The 25,413-nt window shown below is 42.4% G+C and overlaps 1 protein-coding gene across 1 annotated transcript in view; it reads right to left on the reverse strand.

The window, feature by feature from the left end:
* Window positions 1-9,519: 9,519 nt before the first annotated feature.
* Window positions 9,520-25,413, reverse strand: part of agmo (alkylglycerol monooxygenase) — a 47,796-nt gene continuing 31,902 nt past the window's right edge. Inside the window, exons 12-13 of the mRNA XM_020653602.3 lie at window positions 24,255-24,360; window positions 9,520-10,098 (exon numbers count right to left, since the gene is read on the reverse strand). Of these exons, the coding sequence (XP_020509258.1) occupies window positions 10,018-10,098; window positions 24,255-24,360 (187 nt within the window). The 3' untranslated portion in view covers window positions 9,520-10,017. The remainder of the gene's footprint in view (window positions 10,099-24,254; window positions 24,361-25,413) is intronic.

The raw sequence follows: 25,413 nt of genomic DNA on the forward strand, positions 1-25,413 counted from the left end.
CAACATTAGTATTAATTTGGAGTCTCATTTCTGGCATCCTGATAAATGTAAGTCCAATATTCATCTCCTCCGTTCTCTCTGATGGGTCTCATTTAAGTCCTGATGGGAAATATGCTGCTAAATGTTAAGCACAGCTGGACTCTCACTCGGCCATTCTGCTATTTGTTTTTTTTTTTTAGCTTTCAAGCAATAATATGCAAACTTCATTGGAGTAGTGAGATAACACCAAAACATTAATGTTGGGCTCTGAAAAAATCTGAAACAAGAGCTAAAAAGAAGCTAAAATTATATGTAAAGTTGAACAGATTTATACACTTTTAATACCTGTTTTTCATTATCTAAAAAGTAGTCTGTGTCCTCTATACTGGTGCAACCAATATACCAGTATAAAGTGCTGAGACATGCGTCCTCATGACCACAAATGAACCACAGCTGCCCAGTAGTAGGTACTGGGATTGCATGAGAAAGACAGCTGCACAAAAACGTATCTTTTGTTAGAAGGAAGCTCATGTCATTCAACTGTTGCACATTTATTCAAACTTCATTTACGTATTCAATTCTATCTTCAGGCATCGAGACATGACACACTTCCATGCATGTGCCATATGAGACGTTACTATGAACACTGATTCCCATGATGACCGATGACTCACTTCTGAGGGTTTTGTTGTGCTGACGTTTATAATGAAGAGAAGGTACTACATCTCATTCTTGACATATGCAATTTATTGTGACTACACTCTAAAACCTCTCTTGTGTTTTTATGCAGATGGCAAAGAGGATGCACGTCAGCCTGTCACAGCTGAGTGCATCAGACCTGCATCATCATCATAGCTCTCGAGGTCATTATGCATGTGGGTCAGACATACTACAGGCCGGTCAGAGTACACTCCCTGGCAACTGACTGCATCACCCACACACAATGAGAATTCAAATGTATGCATGAATTCAGTGAAATGTATGGCCATCCGTGAAGTCCTTCACTTGTCTTGGAGTGAATGTCAGCAGATGGGGGGCTTTCAGCCTCTCAGAGTAATAAAAAAACGACAGAGATGTGTGTGTATATCTATCCATAAAGATTGCAGATAGAGCTAAAAAAGATATCGGCCGATATATTGATATTGGAAAGTTTTTCTCTCCCTGAAATCGGTATCGGACCCAAAAATCCCATATCGGTCGGGCACAAATTTATTCTTTTTTGCAGACTTCTCTTTGTTTGTCCTGACTGTTGATTTTTATTGTTTTGTTGTCCTGACTTCCTGAAAATTGCTGTAAGGGGGAAGTAGACGGGTAGTTTTTGGGCCTTACATAGCTGTGACCATAAATAAGTGTAAATGGGACAGCAGAGCAAAAGGAAAGCTCCAGAAGTATGAAGAGAAACCTCATTTTGTTATTTACACAGATTTAGTTTGAACGCCTGAAGGTTTTAGTGATACTTAAAACAAAAATAGTCATCATGCAATATAGTTAGGCCCACTCCAACCAAACCAGCATAAAGACAGTAAATCCTGATGAATTGCATACAGATCGTCAGCTGTTGGCGGAAAGAGTCAACAAAGAGTCGTATGTATGACTCCCAGCAGCCTCTGCAGACGGGTTTTACAATAAATACAAAAAGCAAAACTACAATTTCTGAGACTAAATAAAATCCTCCTCTTACTCAGCAGCCATCACTGTCACCACCAAGACTGTGACAGCAGTGCACAGCACATATATCAATTGTAGCCCACATCACGCCCTCTGTGCTAAAAATAGCAGCCAGAGTGCTGAGTCTACTGCAGAACAACATGTATCATAATGGGACCATTATGTAAGGTCCTGATACTGTGCGTCTTCACAGGCTGACCCCAGGTCTGCCTTCCTGTGGGGGCCGAGGCCACAGCGATGCTAACAAACAGCTGAGTCTCCCTCACTGTGAACGGGCGGAGCAAAATCTAAAGGGCAGTAAAAGCGCAGACAGACTGACAGTAAATACAAACTCTTCATATTAGCAGCTGGCTTTTCCAGGAATGTGTCAGAATGATAGTAGAGTTAAATGTGATTACTTACACACGTCTTTAAACAGACAGAGTTTGTGTGTTTGAGAAAACATTTAGGAAATAATACTCTGGGTGGTAAGGCTCCTTTTACAGATTACAACATTTCAGGGAGTCATACAAAAAAAAATGTTTTGAATGGGGTGTCACTGAAGAACCAATTAGATATCTACTGAATTAAATCACAAAATGACGATACTATATGATCGGACATTAAGGAAAAATGCTTACAACAATGCAGCAGCCAGTATGTCCTCCTTCTAACTTTAGATTCTGGTCCTGAATGCTCTGGATTTGTTTGGACCAGAGAAGGTAGGCGGTTTTAAGGCACCCCCCACACGGCCGTTTTGGACGCCCCTCGGTTTGCCAGATATGAGAGCAGTTATCAGGTCAAACCAACAGGTGTTGCAGCGATGGAAGCGGGCAAGAGAAGTGGTTCAGATAGAAGTGATTGTACCCGACCTAAAAAGCCTCTGCATGTTTCTAATAAGCTCCACGAGCAGAAACATGCTCAAAATAGGATCAATGTTGGAGATGCTTTTGAAAAATGGAGAGAGGTTAGAACGCAGACTGTAAAAACAAACAACAAAACAAGTTAGTTTTACTTCAAGTCTATAAAAATGTTGTGTAAACTCAATATTATACATTAATGTCACCTCTACTAATTGAAAGTTTACCAACTTTGAAATGTGACTCATATTAACTTAAAAATGGCGAGCTGCTCTGAAGAACCCTCCATGCTTGCAGAGACATCTGTTGTTAGTGCAACAGAATGCGCAGCTGTTATTTGTGCTTATCTGCACGTGGGATGGAACACTGTCACAAGGTCTGAGCACTCTAAAAAAATATGTGAAGCGAGGGTCCTCTACTACTTCATTTGTGTGCATGTTGTTGCTGGTAGTGATAATGACGGTGACAATAAAAATGATGATGTTGTAGAAGAATATTATAACAATTTCTATAACCTGACCTTACTTATTATCATAATAAGAATATATACAATTATGTAATTTTTTTTGTGGTTTCCATTCCTCTTTCTATTTTTTGTCGCTCGAGATTTCTCCCAAAGCACCCTGTCTCTCACCGACACCTGAGACCGGGGGCGAGGGAGAACGCTCGCGCCCCCTGAGACCGGGGCGAGGGAGAACTCTTGCACGAGTCTTTCCCTCTGTCAAAAGCAGAAAAAACAGCAATTTATACAAAAGAAAATATTGATGATTGTATTGCAGATTTTGCGTACATTTTGGCCATCAATAAACTTTGTTGCTAATCTTTAACATATCCAAGACAGTAATCACTATTCAACTAATAACCTAGCATTTACAGGGTTACAGTCCTGAATTAAATGTTTGACAGTTTTGAGCGAGTCAGAAGTTGTTTAACTTCACAGCAGAACAATCTAAATACATTTGAGGAGGGCACAGGGGTTAATGTTCCAGCAGTGGTGGTGTTGTTTTACCTTGATATACGGTAGAAGAAGCTCGTCACGAGGCAGGATGCTGCTCTCCACTGTGGCGGCGATCAGCTCTGGAGCCGGCTCTTTGTCCAGCATGAAGAATGCCACACTCTGTAAACTTCCCTGTCAAAGTCAGTTCAATTAGAATGATTACAGCCAAAAACAGCTTAAAATGCAGTCGGAAAAACATCAGTGATAAACATATAAGATGGACGAGGCAGCAAAGATATATTCCAATACAGTTTAATTCATGGATTATCTCCCTTTCTTGAATAAAACTTGTAAACTAAAAGTGGTACTAAATATGGATAGAGAAATATATCACCATGCTAATTTGTGCCAATATAACTTATCACACCCCCACAATGGCACATCAGTGAAAATAACGTAAACAATGTTATTTGGGAACAAATGTCTCTTTGTGACTTTATAAGGTTAAACATTACACCATGAGTACTTTACTGTTAGAAGTAGATATGAATAGTCGTAGCTCATCATGAGTTTTCCTGTAACATCTCTTATACACCTGTATATCATAAAATGGGTTTTTCATAAAAGACACACCTTCTCAAAGACTGAAAGTCTGCAGTCGTGTTTCTTTTGCAGGTCCAGGAGCTGACGGAGGTGGGACCCCAGGGACTTGAGATTCTCCACTTCTTTGGAATCATAATTATCTTCCTTAAGATGAACAAAATTAAAACATAGGTCAGGGTACGCTGTAGGGCTGGGCAGGTAAGTGCAGTTACATCATTATTCAAATGAAAGGATTTGCAACAATCACACCGATATAATCAGAATTTATCGCAAGAAACATGAGGCCAAACCGCACTCTGTGGTGAGTTCAAAGTCACACCAAACCATGCAGAGCAACGATTCAGAAGAAAAATCCAGAAACACAGACAGATCACATTCTTAATTCTCCTGTGTTACATTGCATGGCTCATTTGTATCTTTATTTTTTAAATTGCTACAGGGTTTTACAGTTTCTAAAGTCTGTTCCCTGCTTTGAATAGGTTCCCTTTAAACACCTTTGTTTGCTCACATATGTCCCAATATTTGCATGATAGATATGACAGTGTGCATCATCTACACCATCCTCTGCTTAAGTGAGCTGTTGAATGAAAGGCCATGCTAAAGACCTTACTGCATGAACATCTCTATTGTGTGTTTGCTTGTGCCTGTGTTTGTGCATTCATGCGTGTGTGCTTGTGTAGTGGGAGTCCCCTCTGTCCCCCTGCAGACAGTTGGTGCAGAGCGTTGAACTACATTAACAAAGCATGAGTCACTGGAACATTCTGTGGCTCCCAAGGGAGCAAATCACATTCACGTCTTTTTTCATCTGCCATTTATCAAGAGAGATATAGACGAGTAAAATGTTTTTTGCTGGTGTAAAGCTCTCTCCTATGTTTTGAGTACTTATGTGCAACAAGAGCCCCAGTTAAAGAACAATGCTCTCTTCTCCTAGTACTGGAGAGCAGCCCTCACCCGGCAGCCTGCAGTGTTCTGCCCCTCTGGAAGGCTTCCAGAGAGCTGGTCAATCAGAAAAAAGTGGGCACGTGTGGAGGGGGGGAGGAAGATACAGCAGCTGAAACAAAGTGTTTCAGGCAAAGGCTGAAATTCACGGTTTTTACTGATGCCAGTATAAAAAATAAATAAGGAGTTTATTTTTAGCTGGAAATCATGTAAAGCTACTCAATTCACAGACTTGCAACATGAAAGGTGAACATGAGGAGAGGGGATCTTTATTTCATGGGATGATTACACAATATTTTTGATAAAGATGCTCTGAAAGATTTATTGTATTTATTGCAAATTCAGATATTTTCTGCTAAAACTGAACTTCACAAATCAAAACATTAAGATTTCCGTTTGTGTTTCCCCCTTGAAGATGTCAACAGGCATCATTAACGTCAGACTGATTATGAATTAAAATACTGACGGATTTAACAAATTGAATGAGTCACATAAATAATCCAGAGTCTGTTAAAATGTGACTGCTGAGGATGAAGCATCTGTTGGTTGGTTTTTGCTGCCTCTTACATCAGAGCGATCCCGGTTAGATCTAATTCCCATCGACCGCCTCATTGATCGCCTTTCTTCAGCGACATTTCCTCGTGTCCATTAAGCGAGACCCTGGGCTGAATCCCCTCACCGCCTATTAGCAAGATTTTATGTGAAGTCGAAGGCCGTATCCTTCTGCAGCGGGATCAATACGTCAGCCGCTGGTGGATCGCTTCAATAAACCAGCAGATCATTAAGAAGCAGAGATACAAGCAATGCTCTTCATCTTCACCAAAGGATATTTTTTTTAAGAAACCTCACCTGGTCAGGGTTATCGCTGTCATTTTAAACTGAATGGACTGCAGGTATCAACAAACAGGGACCTGATGTGTTCGATCACCTATGCCTAATATAATAATATGAGACCCGAGCAGCTTTAAGGAATCTTGGAAGATCTTACAATCCTTTGGAGTCAAAAAAACAAACCAAGATAAAAAAAAGACCTTCCCAGTTAACGTGCATAATGTGCCACAGTATTGCACATGATTATGAAGTAGTGATGTAAAATGCTGATGTGATTGCACGTAGCCTGACTGCACATGAGTTGGCACATACAAACATGTAGTATCTGCACATACTGATGCACAGGGTTCAAAGGGCATCCTCTTATTTTTTCAAAAACATGACTTACGGTTTTCATGCATTGAAAGGTAAAACAAAAACTGAACTTTACTGAGAAGGGAACACATTTTTTTGATTTAGAAAAACAAGCTGGAGGCAACAACACTCAACTGTCAGCAGGACAATAAACAAACAGCATCTGTCTCAGTTAGGGAAGAGCTGCTGCTAGCTAGCTGCTTGCAGCACTAGCTTATCTTTTATTTCAATGACACTCACATTCATGAAGTTCAGGGCTGCTCTCTGCTGGTAGAAGAGGATGAGCATGTTAAAAAAAAGTCCAACTTTAACTCCATTTCCCTTCACATGTGGTGTTTAAATCAAACAATCCTGACCTTTTCTTAGCTTCCATTTTCAGCCCGGACGTCACATGCTCACCTCTGCCGTTTACTGCGCTAAAGTTTCAGTTTCTCTGAAAACTAAAATTAAAACCTGAATAATAAAAGTGTATGAATGCTTAGGAGCTACTTCTTCCATCTCCTGGATTTAACTTCTCTCCACATTCCTAAATCCTCCTCAACAGACCTGTTCTCAAAACATTATCAAACAGGCATCTTCAGCCTCTTTCACCGCGGTCAAAAATATTTTTTAAAAGTCTCCTTACGCATCTCCTCAGGATCTCCTCATGGGTTCAAATGTTTGCTTGTTCATCTGGCCACACCCTGATCAGTTTTTCCATCCTTTTTTTCTCTACATCTTTATTTAAATTCTTCAAACTCAAATCCCAGCCTGTAATTTCTAGTCAGGAGTATCTTGAAAATAAGCCCCCCTGTGACCCTTAATTGGAAAAGCGGTACTTAGTATAAATGAAGGCGCTCAATTGTATTTGGAAATGTCTTTGTCTTTTAAAGGTCACATATTCTCTTCCTCTTCAACCAGTGTAAATAAGTCTCAGAGCTCCTCAAAACATGTCTGTGAAGTTTCTTGTTCTAAATCCACTCCGATCCTGTATTTGATCATGCCTATAAACCCCTCTATTTCAGCCCTGCTCAGAACAGGCTGTTTCTGTGTCTGTACCTTTAAATGTAAATGAGCTGTGTCTGACCACGCCCCCTCTCTGGAAGTGTTTGGGTGTCTCGGGCTTTCTCGCTCCATGTCCTATTGTTTACAGTGAGAAGGCAGACTTAGAGGGCAGAACAAACACCTAGCTGTGGGAGTGTCACCCACCTGGGGGAGGGGTTACTGCCCTTTGTGATGTCATGAAGGGAAAATCTCCAAACGGCCTGTTTGAGCACACATTTTCTGAAAAGTGGAGCAGGCAAAAGACGGAGAAGATGCATTTTTCTCATCATTGGGGGGTTTGTAGACAGACTAGAGACACATGTTAGAGTTAGAGAAACATGGTGAAGAGGATTATTCAGAATATGTGAACCTTTAAAGACAACGACAAATTTACAAAACACTCAAATGCGTTAAAGGAGAACCATCTAAACGTCCTAATGAGCTGATTCTGTAGTCTGCTCTAACAGATGTTACCTGCAGCTGTTTGCTGAACACATTTGATAATATCTGGTATATTAATGAACCTATAACACACACATGATCTGCACACATGTCGAGCCGAGTCGTACCATCTGCAGACCTGTTAATGCGACGCATGATGAGAGTTCACACGGATGCTTCTGCTCCTCCTGTTTGCATTTAATTCACAGTTATTTACATGATCTCACTCTTCAGTCATCATCACCATTACAGAAAATCCACATTTTTAATTACATTTTCTTTGTTGTCACTTTTGTTACTCAGCTTGTTATCTGCATTCTTTGATTTTATTTTGAACGTTTGGGCCTTTAAGAATTAATTTATTAAGCTTCAAAGAAAAAAAGGGATGGGACTGGAAACCTTTTTTTCACTTCATCCTTTCACCCGTATTTGAACATGGACAAGTTAAGAATAAAAATATATAGGCTTCTAATGTAAAGACACTCAACATTCAATTCAAAGGCGATTTTGCTTTTAACATCTTTAAATAAAATTTTTACCCGGACATGTCAGGCTGATGAAGCATCAATTCCGGTTGCTCCTGCTACCCCAAGTTGCTCCTGCTGCTTCATCAGTGGTGTGTGAATGTGTATGAATGGATGAGTTAATACTGATGGACTCTTTACACAGCAGCCTCTACCATCAGTGTGTGAATGTGTCGGTGTGACCTGCGGTGTAAAAACGCTTTGAGTAGTCAGAAGAACAGAAAAGTGATGCACAATCTCAAATCCATTAACCCTTTAACATCATAAAATATTGAGAAGTGAAGCATCAAAACGTCTTTAGGAAAAGACATTCTGAAGCGTTGTCTTTTTCCTCATATTGTGACAAACACCTGAATTTATGGTTTTCACATTTCTAAACATGAATCTCAGATTTTCTTCTATTTTTGTACTCGTTTCCTTCGCTGCAGCTCAACCATAGTTCTGTTCTCTGTTTTTTATTTTTAATTTGATGCATTGCTTTAGTAGAGCGCAGGAGCAACAGGAGACGTTTTGTTGGAGGGATAACAGCACCATCTGCTGTGGATTTAATTTTACTCCCACACAACATCTGATGTTTCCCAGGGAGAATTCATATTAAGAATCTGAATTAACCACAAACTGCTCGTCCTCCAGGGCAGCGACTGTGGTTACCAAGAGGGCCCTAAATAATTGTATTCTCACTGCCAGAGGGCTGCATTAGCACTTAATGTAGGATTATTTCTATGAGACAAATATTATGACTTAGAATTTAACACAGCTTTAGTCTGAACTTATTGGACCAAAAATATATATTTTCATAAACAATATAAAATAGAAAAGCTTAATTATTGAACTAAACTCAGAATTTAAGCTGATTTAAAGGTCACATATTATACTAAATCCACTTCACCATGTTTCTCTAACTCTAACATGTGTCCCTAGTCCGTCTACAAACCCCCCAATGATGATGTAGTCCATCCTCTCTTTTGCCTGCTCCATTCATTACATCCTGTTTGGGTTATTTTGGTCCGATCTTATATCGGTATCTGGTCTGATGTTGAAGTAATGTATGCATCGGATATCGGACTGACGGCGCCAATCATCGTCACTGATCAGGAAAGATGGTTGGACACTTTAAAGAGAGAAGGGCCCACAAATGGTCTCCATGACGACGTACAGATGAGATGGAGCAGCTCCTTCTATATGATCAAAAGTACAATTCTTACACTTCAGTTTAAAACATTTAATTCGAAAAACCTGACGGCTGTTGCTGCTTCCTGTTTGTATGGGAAGCCAACACAATGCACAGCGTTGTGTATCCTTACACTTAATACCAACAACAGCAACAAAAACAACATTAGTTATGATGTAAAAATATCTGAATCTCAAACACACACACACACACGGGTTGAGGCGGGTTTTATTGCAGTCAGAAGAGGAAAACAATGAACTGTACAGTGTTGTGCAAGTCAAACTAGGATTAATCAGAGTGAGCAGAATCTGCTTTATGAGAGGTATACGTTGCATAGTAAAGGCATTACACGTAATGATTAGTGAGTTGATTATCACAGTAGCACCTTTGTCCTCACAGCACCAGAGACATTTAGGAAGAAGCGAGTGTGGTGTCTGACAGAAATGTGGAAGTTCTGTTTTTGTCATGAAGCTTTTCGTCATAGACAGACTTTAAACATTAACATTCAAGTAAAAAGAGAATCATGCAGAAGCTCGAGTCTTCGCTTCTCCAATAAAAATACAGCAGAGGTTAATGGATGACACGTAAAGACACATCGTTAAAAACTTGATTAAGATGTGTAAAATATGCAATTACGTAAACAATTATGACTTTTAAAAAGGATGAAAATGCTCCTGAACATCCGTCTGTGCGTCTCCTCTCGTGGGCTCAGTCGGCTTTGTTCTTGATGCTGAGCAGCTGGGAGAAGCTCTGCAGAGCCCAGTACAGCAGAGAGAGGGAGACAAAGGCCTGCAGAACACAGAGAGAGAGAGAGAGACCGAGAGAGAGAGAGAGAGAGAGACAGAGAGAGTCAGTCATCAGAGGCTTTATGTTCTGTGGCCTCCATAACAGAGCTTGAGACCGTTTATAGATATGAATAAACTGAAAATGATGAAGCTCAGTTGATTTGTCTGAATGAGCTGTCAGCTTGAATTTGAAGAGAAACGTGTCATTAATGCAGTCACAGTCCTCTTTGTGTTGTGATTGATTCAGATCTTGTGCATCACGTGAAATACAGCAGAAGAGTTTGTGGTTTTTATTGCTGTTTGCTTCTCTGTTAAATGTGACTTCCTGTGCTTCTGCAGCCAGTCTCTATCCTCTTCTGCACTGGCTTCATTTTTTCCACACTTTTATTTTATTCCGCGTCTTATTGTATCATATCCTTTCTTATGGCTTCATATTGTTCAGTACAGTAAAATAATGAACCAGTCGATGTTTTGGCAGGTTTTTTTTTTTCTCCGATCTAAAATCCACCAACAATTACGATAAGAACAAGAAGAGAATCTGACCATTTCTCCAATAAACAATAATTCAGCATTTGGTGCATAAAATATAAAATAAGAAGCTACTCTGATTTGACTTTTTGAGGGAGCAGTCTCCAGGTGTAGAGCTGCTGCTGATGAGGTCAGGACACGACTCCCTTACATTGTTTCCACGTTTTCTTTGAATTAAAGCAAACATTACCCACATGGAGCTGTCTTCATCACACCTAACGGACACTAGCGAGGGAAGCAGAAGTGGACTTTTATAACCTATAGCAACACTGAGCGCCTGTGAGAAGCGCTCTGAACTGGAGGTTGTGACTGGAGGCGGTCTGTGGACACAGGCCCTTAGTCCTACTCCCTCTGGAAAAGGCTGAAAAGTGTAGACAGCAAAATGTTATCCTGGATCACTTGATCCCCCAAAGAAGCCTGTGACAAAAAACTAGAAAGTGTGACAGGTATCATTTACGAGCAGCGAGCAGAAAGACAAACAGTGGAAGTGAATTCTAATTGAAAGAAAACATCGAGGAACGATGTAGAGAGCGAGCTTAGAGGTCTCCTCCCCTGACGCTCTCACGACGGGGTCGTAAGGTCACAGTCATGGGGGACCTCACTATTCGGAGAAAAGAGGAGAGGAGGAGGAGGGGGGGGAGGTATGTCAGCCAGGAACAGCCGGGCCTCCTCCACCCCTCGCTGCGTTCTGGACCATAAACTGCATCCTACATTGCAGCCCGAGCCAAAAGCCGGACTGCTGTCCATCAACGGCCTGATGGGAAAAAAAGCAGCGTTTTCTTGTGGACCCAGCAGCTGTTTTCCTCTGAGAGAGAGAGAGAGAGAGAGAGAGAGAGAGAGAGAGAAAACACAAAGCTCTCTCTCTCTACCTGCTCTGAAAACGACCTCCGCACAGAGACCATAAAAAAGCCGAATGAAAGATGAAACAAAGGAGTCAAAGTGCTGTCTCTGATGTCTTCTCTGATTTTTAGGGATTCTTGTCTCACACTAAACCTGATCTTCTTTCTTTTGCATCGCTCATCAGAAATCTTTGCCGTAAAAACTCTAAACCGAGGCTGTTTCTGCATCATGTTAGTCACTTTCATCATCACTTACATCAAAACACTAAAAAAAAAATGAACAATATAGAAAAAGTCAAACTTTATTTTGGCGGTCTTGTTTGAATTTTATACAGCTCATAAAGAGGCATCAGAATTAATTTCAGTCTTTTCATGAACAGCTCAAAACTCCTCACAGGAGCTTTAATCGTCCAAATATCATCAATAAAGTAAGAATTTTACATTTTAAATCAAATTCAGTGATCACAGAGCTATACACTTGTGCCCTGCATCCACAGAGGCACCTGAACGATCATCACGACCAATGTGATGATGTTGGAAGTAAAAGGGGCGGGGCTAGACGACACCCAGAAAGAAGACTGTAAACAAAAACAGGGTTCAGATCTGACCTGCAGCTCCTTTCCCCGCATGTCACTCCTCATCCAAAGATTACAAATAAATGGCTTTGCGTCGTGTCCATGAGGGAGACGGACGAGGACTGAATGGATTTGAAGAACGTCACAAATCACATTTCAGCGAACAGTCAAAAACATGACGGAAGTTTCTATCAAAGCCGCATGTCGAAACAAAAGGAGGGCACTAATGTGTCCTCGTGAACCCCACCACGCTTCATATTTTAAGGACTCTGTCGGAGTCCATGTGGGACAGATTACACGGTGGAAGGAAGCGGGGTTTGATCGTCTACAAATAAGCACTGCGACCGGCCGGCAGCAGCATCTCAGCAGATCAGCTCACACTCACTTTGTTTAGCAGAGGGTACTTTTGTTAAGGGCAGTGACACAAGAAGCCACAAACATGGGGCCTTTGGAGATTTGTTCTGCTTCTTTGTGGAGACTTTATTCACTCAGGAGAAAAAAGTCTCTTAGTACCAGTCAGTTTTAAAACAGTCAAAACACAGAGCTCAAGCTAAGCTGTCCAACATTTCTAAAACCAAACGGAACAACAGGGAAGGGCAACTTTGGTCACAGCAAGGGCCACATTCATTTAATTCTCACTGCAAGGGGGCCAAATTGTAGCATAAAAAAAAACAATTACAGTCAATTATGTCTCAAATTTAACCCAACATATACCAGTGATCTAATATTATTATGGACATATTTCTGGTTTTCATGATTTCATGGCTAATTTTGTCATGTTTTCTTCATGTTTCCAATGAATTGATATGTAAAAATTGACCTGAGGGCGACGTTTTAGGGTTGATGGGGGTCACATGTGGCCCCCGGGCCGCCAGTTGCCCGCCCCTGTTTGATGCCGACACAGAGAGAAATCGTTTGAAGCCTAAGAATCTAAAAAACACCAACATCAAGTATTTGTAAGGATCTCCAACAACACTGGTCAACTCTACAAGAAGTCACTTCCTGTTGTGTTGATGGAGTGTAGACATCAAGTACACACATTCAACATTCAACATCCCCCCCCCCCCCCCCCGTGGTGGCTGTACTCCAGCCCTCATTGGGTTAACATGGCAGAGCCTCCTGCTCTCCTGCACAGCTGCGCTCGTGATTGAAATGAAAACAGTGCAGAATGGCTGCTGTCAGGCCGTTTGATATACGACCTGTAATAGGATGTTTCCAGAGCTCCCGCTCCATATGGCTGCTACAGTCCACCAGACCCCGACTGAACTGTACCGGAAAAATAATCCTGGATCCTTTTTTTGTTTTAATCTGGCTGCAGAGACAGAGTGGGAGGAGGACCAGGCCCGCCAACAGACATGGCTGAGCTCTTGAAAGGCCAAGTGAAAGGGCACTCTGCAGATATCATTTTAAAATATCGATACATGCATGTTGGATTGTTAGCAGTAGCCTCCTGGCAAGCATATGCCCTCTTCGATTAGCATTTGGAGCTGATTGGAAAAGCTTTTCAACAGGTGCCTGTGTGGGTCGAATAAGCCTCCTCTCTTTTCTGACATCCTGAATGTTGTGCAGATCCTGACATGGCTACACACAGTCGGACATGACTGGCTGAATAGTTACGTTTAATTACAGTAACACTGCAAAAAGATACAATTTTAAGAAGAGGGGATTCGATTTTGATACATGCAGCGGTGAATTAATGAATATTTTTCTTCTCTTTTGGTAAAATTGCTGTCATTGTTTGAATTTAGTTAATGCACAATGTGGTACCTAACCTGAACAGGGCCCCCTGTGCAGCTGGGAAGCAAGCGGCTTAGAAAACAATTAAAGTATTTGTTAAAAAACGTCCATCAACATCTTCACGATGGAGCTTTAAAACAGAAAGAAAGGGACACAAACTCAGGCCTGGTTTTATGAGGGTGCGAAAGGATGCATTGTACCCTCATTTTAAATCTCTGCCCCCTCAATTGAATTGAAAGCAAAAAAAATAAAGATAGTTTCTTTTACAATAAGTGATAAAGGCTTTCAAATGACAACAGTGACTCAGATCGTGACCTGTCTGTTCAGTGGTGACCACATGCTGGACGCCGGGACCAATAACATGAACGCTCTTTTTCATTGCTGTTGCTGGTCACTGTAGTTGAACCCCTTTTAAATCTCAGATGCACCTTAAATCAGAACCTAGCCTGCACAAGGGGATCATATTTTTTGGAAACAGTTTGTTCTCTCACTGCTCTTAAACTTCTTCAAGAGAATCTGGCTGATTCAAAGATTTTAAAGCATAATATTTGTGTTTTTCAGCCGCGTCTTTGCTTATCTTAACTTTATCTGAGGTTTCTCTCATATCTGCAATGAGCTACTTGTTAAAGTAGATGTGAAATGCCTGCCTGATTTGTATAATAGAACAGCGGAGGTGAAAGGTTGCAGCAACATGGAGCGACACGCACACATGCACATATCCACACATGCTCGTACGCCTCCACACAAAGAGCCCTTCCTTTCCGTTTGTTACGAGCAGATACACGTCTGTGTGCACGGCCTGTTTGAGCAGACGCAGGAAGGATACGCTGAGCAGGTTAATGTCCCACCAGAGAGTCCGAGCAGAGCCTGCTCTGAAGCACCGCCATGAGAAATACCGCCATCACACTCCCACGCATACACACACACACATTCAAACACACTGCATGCCAGACAAAACAAATGTGAAAGAGCAGTTGCTTTACTCTGAGAGTATAGCAAAAACACAACGTGGGTTGATGATGCATGGCTTTAAACGATACAGTTGTTAGGAGGTTTTCACTTTGCACATCTGTTTTTTGTTTTTTTTTTGGATTCTGATTTCCTGCCTGCATTAACGTCAACAACCACTCTTTCTGACTTGTGTATCAAATGCTTCCATACGAGAAGTTCACATCATCTTCTACAATCAGTTTACTGGGTGGCCACACTGCCCCAGACTTGTTGGTGAGGAAATCAGGAAGACAATGAAATGGGAGGGCTGCATGGTGGTGTTGTTGTTAGCGCTGTTGCCTTACTGCAAGAAAGTTCCGTTCCGTTTTGGACGCCCCTCGGTTTGCCAGATATGAGAGCAGTTATCAGGTCAAACCAACAGGTGTTGCAGCGATGGAAGCGGGCAAGAGAACTGGTTCAGATAGAAGTGATTGTACCCGACCTAAAAAGCCTCTGCATGTTTCTAATAAACTCAAACTAGGATCAATATTGGAGATGCTTTTGAAAAATGGAGAGAGGTTAGAACACAGAAAGGTTTACAGACCGATGCAGAGCTGGCTAAACACTGAAGCTTCAGTGTCCACCACATGGTGACCTGCGTGAGCATCGACTCTAGAGAGGAGGGGGCGGGGGGAGACAGCGCTCTCTGATGTTTTGAATTTGGACTGCAGTACCCATTTTAAACACTAGGGGGTCAGAGTTACATATTGATCCTTTACGTCACTGGTTTTATTCTTTTAGAGACGAGGAGACTAAAGGAATAATTTGGCTCCCAGTAGAAATGTGACATATAAAACAGTCGTTTCAGACTCTATTTTTGAAGAGTACACACTTCCATGCCTCTGATTGGCTCTATGAACAAAGATCAGCTTTTATCAAACAGAGGAAAGATATTCAAAAGGCAAAATGTCAAAAAGTCAAACTCGCAATTTGAATTATAATCAGAGGTTTGCCGTTGTATTCAGAAAATCAAGCCATAATTATTTGTGGTCCTGCCTCCAATCATCCCCTGATATTTATAAAACCAATGCAAACTGTGCAGCTTAGAGCCAATTGTTCTCAAAAACATCCTGTGGAAAAGGCAGCAATCAAACGCACCAATTTAGAGAAATGCAACACAAGTGGTGAGGCCGTAATCAGCCCAATGATGAGAAAAAAATACCTCCTCTTTCCCAGCCTGGTCTGAGGTGTTAACACAACAAACACACTAATGGAAGATCTACTGCCCGACTCCGGTTTATTTGACTTAGACGATGAAATGCTAAATCTGAATCAAGATCAGATAGACTCTTTTCAGAACACAAACAAGCTCCAAAGATAATAACTCAGACCGGGAAAGCTGAATGGAAAAGGGCAAAAGTGAAGACAAAGGGATGCTGTTCATAAAGTGGAGTGACTCAACTCTCTGAATGGAGAAGAAAAGATGTTCTGAGACGAAGGTTTGCAGAGAGAGTTGTGTATAAAGCCCTGAGTGTACTTGCTTTAAACTACGACAACACATGACATCAGCCCTGCGTATCCTGCGGTGGTTTGGAGTGTTGGTTGTGCACGTCCTCAGAAATTAACGCTACACGTCCGGGAGATCCAACATGCGTATAACCACTAGGAGCAAAGTAGAGATGAAAATGACAAAATCAGAGACACCAGAGAGATGCTACAACAATGGAGGAACGTTTTGAAAAGAGAAGAAAAGTTAATAGATCAAGACTGCAACTACCCGCACTACGAGGTGTCATCGCCGTTGTATAGCAGCAAACATGCGGGCCAAAATAGCTGCCGACAGATCATCTTTACTTTGGTGATTTACGCCGTCTGATTTATGTGGTGCTCCCTCTAGTGGAATCCTCAAGTAACACACGTTGTAGCCTACACAGGCAAGTATGTGGAAATTTACGGTCACGACGCAGCAGGTTGTCTACACAAACGCGTGCATCAAAAGCACGTTTATTTGAGCCTTTGGGGGTTGAGCTGTCAGGTAGAATATTTAAAGTTCAGAGTTTTGAACCAATGAGAGCGAAGTAGAGAAGACATTAGGAAGTAGAGCTCGGCGTACAACATATGATTTCAGACTGATTCAGAGATGATTTTCTGAGTCGCCCGACTGATTGAAAGTCGGCCTGATCGTGCAGCGTTTATCGTGCAGTGTGTATAGGAGGGGGACATCGGCCAATCCCGATCAGCTACTCCTGATGGGTCCGATGAATTTTTTTGTATGTTTGAAGTTTTGCTCTGACGACTGCACCACACTAACTCAGTGAGAGCAGAGCCTCGGGCTGAGACCCTAACTGATTTAGTCAGAGCAAGCTGCCCGAGAGCGTCTAAAATCACCATGGCAACAGCAAGCAGAGCTGTTTAACGTACCTACCACCTCCTACAGTGTCATGAAAGATACAAATTAGAGAAACATTGGCAGGAAAAAAAAAAAATCTGCAGACTTCCAGCTGACTGAGAGTATTTGATATTACTAATCTTTGCAAGTTAGCTTGTGTTGGATGTTGAGTGTGTTTTTATGTGTGAGAGAGCGAGAGTGTCGTTGACGCGAGACAACTGAAACGCACAGAACATCTGACTTCAGCTTCTGTCTGTGAGAGTTTCTCAAAGGAAACTTTATTGATAATTGTCAGTCTACCATGTGTTTTAACTCATACAGTGTGACCACATAAATACTCAGTCTTGGTTTTGCATGGTTAATTATTCACTCGTACAGCCTGAGTTTAAATGCCACCACAACATGAATACAATCCTACAGAGTCCGCCCAGCCTTAGTTTGGGTCCAGGTTTTTGCTGAAGAAGGCCCCGTTGTGTGGCGAGGAGCTGGATGTTTCCAGGCACAGGGCTTGGATGGAAATACGCTCTGATTCGAAAATCAGGGGATCAAAAGTCCAAGAGAAGCTTCCTGGATCCACATCCAGGAATTATGAGAACTTGGGAACTTCTCCTCTCTCGGTCCAGGACGGTGTAGCAGCGGATAAGCTAACTTGCGTTGTACAGAGACTGTAATATTATACAGTATGTGAAGTCTGTCAAACTCCTGACCCCCTGCTGCTGACAGATGCTGGCAGCTGGACACTTTCCCGGATCATTTCAGGCAAAACACTGGAGCTTAAACTATTGTAAAAAAAAAAAGAAAAGACCCTTGAAGAATTTTTATTTTACTGCGATATCAGACGTGTGATTGTTCGCCAGAGAGCCAATGAGCGTGGAGAGAGAGAGAGAGACGGATAAACTGAGAGGAGAGTGATGACAGCGTGCACTCTCATAAAGATTTCTAAATCAATATTTAAAGGTTTCATTCAGAATTACTCGGATGGATTTTACTGTAAGAACTCTTTGACTCATTTGTGTTTGAACTTTATGAAAGTATTTTGTTGTGTTTTGAGTTTGTGAGCAGACGTCACCCGACTGCTCAGTGAAGTTTCATGAGCGTCTCAGAAGGAGAGGAGAATAAAAGTAGGAGATTCAATACATTTACTGTGGTAAACTTGAAGTATGTGATCCAGAAATAGAATCCTGAAGGACATTTTTTCCGGCTGTTTTTGTGTAAAAAATAGCTGAACCTCATTAGAAATGGGAAAGATCTGATCTAGAATCGGTATCAGATATCGATACATTGACATCATTTACATATCTGATATCAGACTGACGGTGCTGATTCATGTCACCGATCAAGGAAGATCGTTGGGCACTTTGAAGACATTCAGACTGAAGTGTAACAGCCTGTCCTAACAGGACGCGACGCGAGCGAGCGTCAGCAGCAAAATCAGCCTGATTGTATTGTTTCCTATTGGAGAGTCCTAACTGCCTGCAAGCGACAAACCCGACGCCCCGTTTCCATTTTCCTCTCTGCCGCTCGAGTGGACGGACGAGGAACGAGGAAGGAGGATGCTCTACAAGGCACTAACACTCGCTTTTCTCACTCAACAAAGTGACGGTGGTGCATAAATAATATCTTGATCCGTGATTAAAGTGTTTTGACTTGTGTCAGCGCCAAAGAAAAACTTTTTTCCGGCTCACTGCGATCCGGTTATTGACGATCCTCTGAGTGTTGTGGTTTGAGTCAGCAGCTCGTCGATAAAAAGCAACACACCTCAGTTTGTCCACCTTCAGCACTAGATGTCATACTCTTTGCAAAGGGGGAGAAACTGAAATTCACAGAGCAGAGAATTCAATATTTAACGGATGCAGCGTGGAAGGAAAGCACGCGATCATGCCCGATGCGCCGCAACAGATAACGCTCCACATAACGTCTCCATGACGACGTTCAGACTAGATAGAACAGCTCCTTCTAGATTCAGACTGCAGGATAACTGAGCCAAGGTCTGATCCTCGAACAAATATCCAATCTTACGTGCCACCCAGCTCAACACATACGCTTTACTGACTTGTGTTTCAAACTTGTTTCAAGATCCTCTAAGTGCATGTTCAGTGTCACGTTCTGATCCACTGCCGCATCCAATCAGAGAGTGATATTTAATCAGGGGGCGTGTCATATGTATTCTTTTTGCTGATGGTTTTATTTGTTGTTTTTGTAGTTCATAGAGATGCACAAGTATTACTCTCAGTTTGTTTGATGACCAGATAAATACTCCTTACAGCAGCTTTAAATTCAAAAAGCACTGAAGAGTCTCCTGAAACACAAACAGAAGTGTTTTTATTTTGTTCCCTCCCTCCTCTACCAGATCATCCTCCGTCAGGTTCAGTCAGGTTCACACGCTGGCTTTGAAGCTCAATCATAAACTGGATGGCTGTTTCGTTTCACTCATGACTTAAAGCACAAATAGGACGACACATTCAAAAGAAAGTCAACGCCGGCCACAGAAACTAACTCCACAAAAGCCAAGCAAAATACTGCTGGAGATCCCCCAAAGGGCCAATTTCTGTGAGATTTCCACAGCTTTACCTGGCAAGTGGTCTGACAACATAAACCAAGCGGTTACTGTTTGACGGGCTCGATCCCCTGCACATTGAGTGATAATATTTCACACTGTGTACGCTCGACCACCCCGCTGTTTACTCCAGCCCGACAGTCCTGCCCAGCGTTCCTCTTTCAAATCCCTCCATCTTCTCCCTGGGAGGAGATTTCCTTTCCTTTCCACTCCTGCAGGCGCTCACATGATGTCATGCTCGCAGGACTTTCCACTGCTCCAAACAATCCCGTTAACCTCAGCTCTGCTTCTCGCTACCACACATTCCTGCATCGAGAAAAAAAAAGAAAAAAAAAAAGGAAAAGAGTCGGTTGACCTCACGCACCTGAGATTAGGAAGCTGGAAACGAGTCGCTCAGATAACGGCCGACCTCTCACCGTGTGCCGCGTTATCAGCTCGCTCGCGGCTGTGCGAGAGGGAAAGACGAGGCGGATGCAGTTCTTGCAGAAAAGTGGGATGAAGATAAATCCACTCTAGGCCTTTGTGTTTGACACGACCTTCTAAATATTGTTCTGACCTCTTCTTTTGGCCACGGTGCATCCATCACTCCCTCTCAGAGGTTTGACACAAAGTGGAAAACTATCAGCGCAGAGATGAAAAGATGGAAAGTCTAACGGGCCGTGAGAACAGTTTAAATCGTTTTTTAATATTTCGGATTGAGCGGGATTACGCAGCTCTAGATCTGCTTCTCAAGTGTCAATCTCGCATGAGCCAATAAACCACAGTTTGAACTCGTTAATGACGAGGACATCACTCGTGCGTACAGTAACGCTAAAGCAAAGGAGACAACGTTGAGCCCTTTTAACTCAGCGAGTCAGCGAGTTTAAACACTGCTGTCTTCAAAAGCTTCATAGTCACAGAATCTGTTCAACCTCAGAGAGAAGAGTAAGAGCGTCAATAAACTTTAATAACTGATACGAGTGTTGAAATCTTGTTATTAATAGAAAATACAAAAATGTAATTTACTTTTTCCTCATCAAACAGACAAACAAAAGTGTTATAAAGCCAAGCTAAGCTGCTAATAAAAGGCTTACTTTGCAACTTTCAGAAACCTTTTTCAGACTATAAGAGCCGTAACTAAGCTCAGAGGTCATCACGTCTTTGTAGATTCATATTGACTCCTTAACGGTGTAATATATAGTCTGTGAATTCACGTTGTGTTTCGGCGTTGGGGAAAAACAGCACAGCAGGAGCTCCACATACAGAAACAGTCAAACATCCACACGCACACATCTAAGGGGAAAAAAAAAAAATCAATTTATGACCATAATCAAGACAAACAGGCGAAACCATAAAATGTTTTCCACCTCATTACAAACAATATAAAATGTCCTGATGATGTCCAGATGATAGTAAACACTAAAGTCTCAAGCTTGAATTAATTTCCATTTTTAGATTTAAACAGGATTGTGTTAAAAAAGAAAAGAAAAAAAACATCCCCCGACGTCTATCTTTGAAGGGTTAAAAACTCTCTCTCTCTCCAGACAGGTGGATTTTTGTGCTCTATCATCTTTAATAACTTCTCCCTCAGTCAGTTAGAAGCTGATTAGAGAGAAAGGCAGCTTCATTACTCTGAAACATACAAGTCTCTGCATCATGTTTCCCTCTGCCTTCAGGCGGAGCAGGGGGCCACAGTAACACAACCACGTGTTACATCATTACAGCACAACCCCCCCACCCCCTACTCCCGATCCTCAGCCTGCAGAAAAGCACATGTATGTGGACACACACATTGACAGGGCGGGGACTAAATAAGAGCAGACATTAAAATGCAATCAGCTACAACAGCTCTGCAGTAAAATCTGTCTGAAGTGAAATTGTTGTTGGCACGCCGTCAGAAAGGTCAAGGTCCAAGTGACTGTAGTTCCTGTTGTTGTAAACTACACAAACAGAGAGGTTTTAATTGAATAAAAGGGGCTGCCGTACTGAGGAGTCCTGCACAACGTCGAGAGCTGGAACAATATTCAGGATGTACTGATTGACCAGTATGTAAACAAACTTAAGAACCCCTGCAGAAATCAGGGCCTGGATCGGCCCCTGCTTGTTGAACTGACAGGTAGGGAAACACCGTGTGTTCACACATCAGCTCAACCCGGACGAGAAGTGGAACGAACAAACAGCTAACCTAATCCTCACAGCTCTACAAAAACCTGAACAATATTTAATCTCATATTCAAGATGGAAAATATATTTCTGATTGAATGTGTCCATGCAGACACAAGCCGAGGTTGGAGACACCTTCACAGCCGACAGATGCTCGTAAAAGGTCGACATAACTCCACTTTCAAACTGCCCTCCTCATCCTCACCCCGTCTGCAGCAGCGACGTCTTCATGTGAGCTGCACTAGACGTTCAGTTTGAGGCGAGCTAGTAGGCGGCTGGGAGAGAGAGAGGCAGCGCTGGTTTATGGGTCAAGCCTGCAGCTTTACAAGGGAAATCTCCAGAGCCTCTATAAATACCACTGTGAGCTTTAAGGGTGCAGTATATCACACCACTGGGTTTGAAGGACCACAAGCCGACCTACTTTTTCCTTTTGTAGTCCCCCCTTTTCTTTTTTTTCTCTCTCTGAATGTACAGTCGCATGAGCCTGAATACAATTAAATGTGAATTCCCCCTCCTCCATTTTCAAGTGACGGTTAATTGATTGGCACGACTTCAAAAACACGCCCCCCCCCCCCCGCCCCGTCTGAGACAAAGAGCTGGCCGTTCACCTCATGCGTCAGAGCCGTATATCATTAAACGACCTTCAAGTTTGAGGGTGGTTTTGCTTTTTAGTTCTGAGCAAAGGGTACCAATATGTCAGGAGCCTTTTCAAGTCAATTTTGAGGGTTTTTTTTTTTTTTTCAACGAGCTCCACCTGCAAGCGAGACATTTATTCAGCTCAAACTGATGTAGTGCGACTTTAAATGAGACCTAATGACTCGCTTAAGGAAACGGCTGCATAAAAGTTACAGTTCTGTCAGAGCGACACGGCCGTGCAGCATGTGCAGCGTAAATCAAGACCTCTTATTTTTTTTTAACTGTGAAGCCGATTGGATATGCACTTAGGTTTTAGACGCAGCTTTAACCTGAGCATAAGTCATTCAGTTTCATTCAGCTTTTATGGTGAGAAAGAGAAAAAAGGTGGGAGAGCCTCGAACACCTGAGCAGAGCAGATGTGGAGTCAGAGCTCAATAAAAAAAAAGCAAAAAAAAAAAAAAAAAGCTGCGATTCAGCGCTCACGTGCAAATCACATCAGCCAGCTCTAGTTAGCGGCAGACGGTGCTAATTGGTTCCAGAAGAGTGTTGCTCTCGTTCACACCGGCTGAGACGGCAAGCGGCGAGGGCGAGCAGAAAGAGAGAGAGAGAAGAAAGAGGGAGAGAAGGTGGGGGAGTAATGAGAGGTCAGACGCCATCTACAGTCGGGCTGCCAGAGCCAGAAAGAAACGCCAATTTTATGGTCAATTGGGCGACGCATCTGGACTCATAGATCACAGAGCTGCAGGGCTGGACTTAGCACCCAGATCACACACACAAACCAGACCACACAACACACACAATCACAGCCAAACAGGCTGCACACACACACCAGGGACACGTGATTGACAACCTTGTTAAGAAAAGTGCTCTGTTAGTATTATTTTTTTCATTGACAATTTAGTTGGTTTATTACATCACTTAAAGTTTTGGAAATCCCGAGACCACTTTATGGAGGTCTCAGAATCAAAAACATTTTTACCCGGTCTTGTCTTGGTCTCAGGCTGGGCGGACTCTGGATTTTAAATCAAGATGGGTCAGGACCACCACTGAGAGACCCTTTGATTAGAAGGAAAACGCCTCTTTCCAAAAGAACAAATCATTTTAGTTCATTTGTAGTTTGATTTTTATCCCATTTGGGGTGAAGACCCTCTGACACATAGAGGTCAGCCTGCTTCAGCAGTTCACAGATGACGAGGACATTGGAGGTGGTCCTGTCTCCTGTGATGTCATCCTGCGCTGTGGCAACCTTAGGATGAGTGAGGCTGTCGGGGGCTGAATTTGCATCTCACAATTTACGGCCGCAACCTTCCTGGTGTAAATGTCTCGGTCTTGTCTCGGTCTCGGAGCACTCTGGTCTCGGTTACCTTAATGTCATCCAGCCTGCAGGTACCCCTCTTGTAATGTGTCTTGGGGTCTTGGGGGTGTCCTAAAACTACCGTCACTAATTGATATGATCCTTATAATAATTGAATCCTTTCAGTGTTTTTGGGTGCTCTGATATGAAATTATGAAGAATCAATGTTTAAATCATTGTTCAGGACTGTTCTCTAATTTTTCATGTATTTTCCATCATGTGTAAATTGTTTTCCAGGTTTTCAGGAAACACGCTGGAATCCTGCATCTGCATCATCATATCTGAGAGTCAAGTGATGCCACCAAAGTCACTGGACTTTGAGAAGCTCAGGGTGGTTTCACATTAGGAACCTGGTCCTGGATTCGAGTACGCTTGACCCCAAAGTCCAGTTCATTTGATATAATTAACTGCTATACCACCACCATGACCCTGTTGCTTTAAATGGCGCTGTAACTCTGTCCAGGCGGTCTTACCTCTGTGGGCACAGCCAGTGAGGGCAGCAGGGGCGTCATGCAGTTGTACCTCTGCATCGTCACCATGACGACACAGCGCAGCATCTCCAGGAGGGACGCTGTCGGCCTGAAAAACAAAGACACGTCAGACAGCAGCTCAAAGTCTGACACACATCTGTATTCATCTCCTGGCCTCAAAGTTTGAGGAAAGCTTTTTATTTTAGTTAAGTCGTTGCAGGAATAAAAGGAGCGTTCATGAGAGGGAGCTTCAATTTGCAGAGTTCAAATGGATTTCAAATGTTGAGATTGTCACATTAAGCAACTCAGGGCTTAGCTTTGGCTTTTCATATCTTGAAATTAGATGTTTATCTGGACTTATATTAAGTGTAATGACATATTTGTGACCATAAATGAGACAAATACACTCAATAAGATTTCAGTTTTTGTAGTGAAACAGCGAGGTATGTCTTTGTAAGTCTTGAAAATCTTTAATATTGTAAACGCCAACAGTCGAAAAAGTACCAACAGTCTGGCTTCCACACAAAAATCAGGTCCAACTATTTGAGCTAACATGTAATTTCTTTGACTTTATTCAAATGTAAGCCACTTAGTCTGTCCAGAAAGGCTGGCTGCCGTCACATCAGATTTTCCTCCCCGTTCACCTCCACGAGGAGCAGAGCGAGAAGTACTCACTGCTGCCAGAGCTCACTCAGGTTTACATTTGACACAAACTCTCCAGAGATCGGCCTGTTTTTCCTGTTCTTTTGTTAGCCCGTTAGCCACAATAGCTCTGCAAACACTTTCCCATTGTCTTCCTGCTTTCAGCCTCGGCATGCCAGTAAAATTAGCCAGACAGAATCTGGCCTGAGTGCACATTATTATGAGCGGTGCTTTGCTTTGGAGCAGTGGTTCTCAACTTGTCGAGCCTCAGGAGCCACCAGCTACTCCTACATGAACAATGGCGACTCAAAATTACTGATATTTTTCAATCTATCAGATTTACTTAAAGAAAATTTGTGCAGATCGGACCTCAGAGGGTACAAAGCGGGATAGAACAAAGAAACTGAATAAAACAAACTCGTTAAAAAAAACGCCTCAGAGACTTTTTGTCAGCATTTTTCTTCCAGGCGCACTTTCACGACCTTCTAAAAATGGCTCCGCGTCCCACATATGGGTCCTG

The sequence above is a fragment of the Labrus bergylta genome, chromosome 8, assembly GCF_963930695.1.
Source record: "Labrus bergylta chromosome 8, fLabBer1.1, whole genome shotgun sequence".
NCBI lineage: Eukaryota > Metazoa > Chordata > Actinopteri > Labriformes > Labridae > Labrus > Labrus bergylta.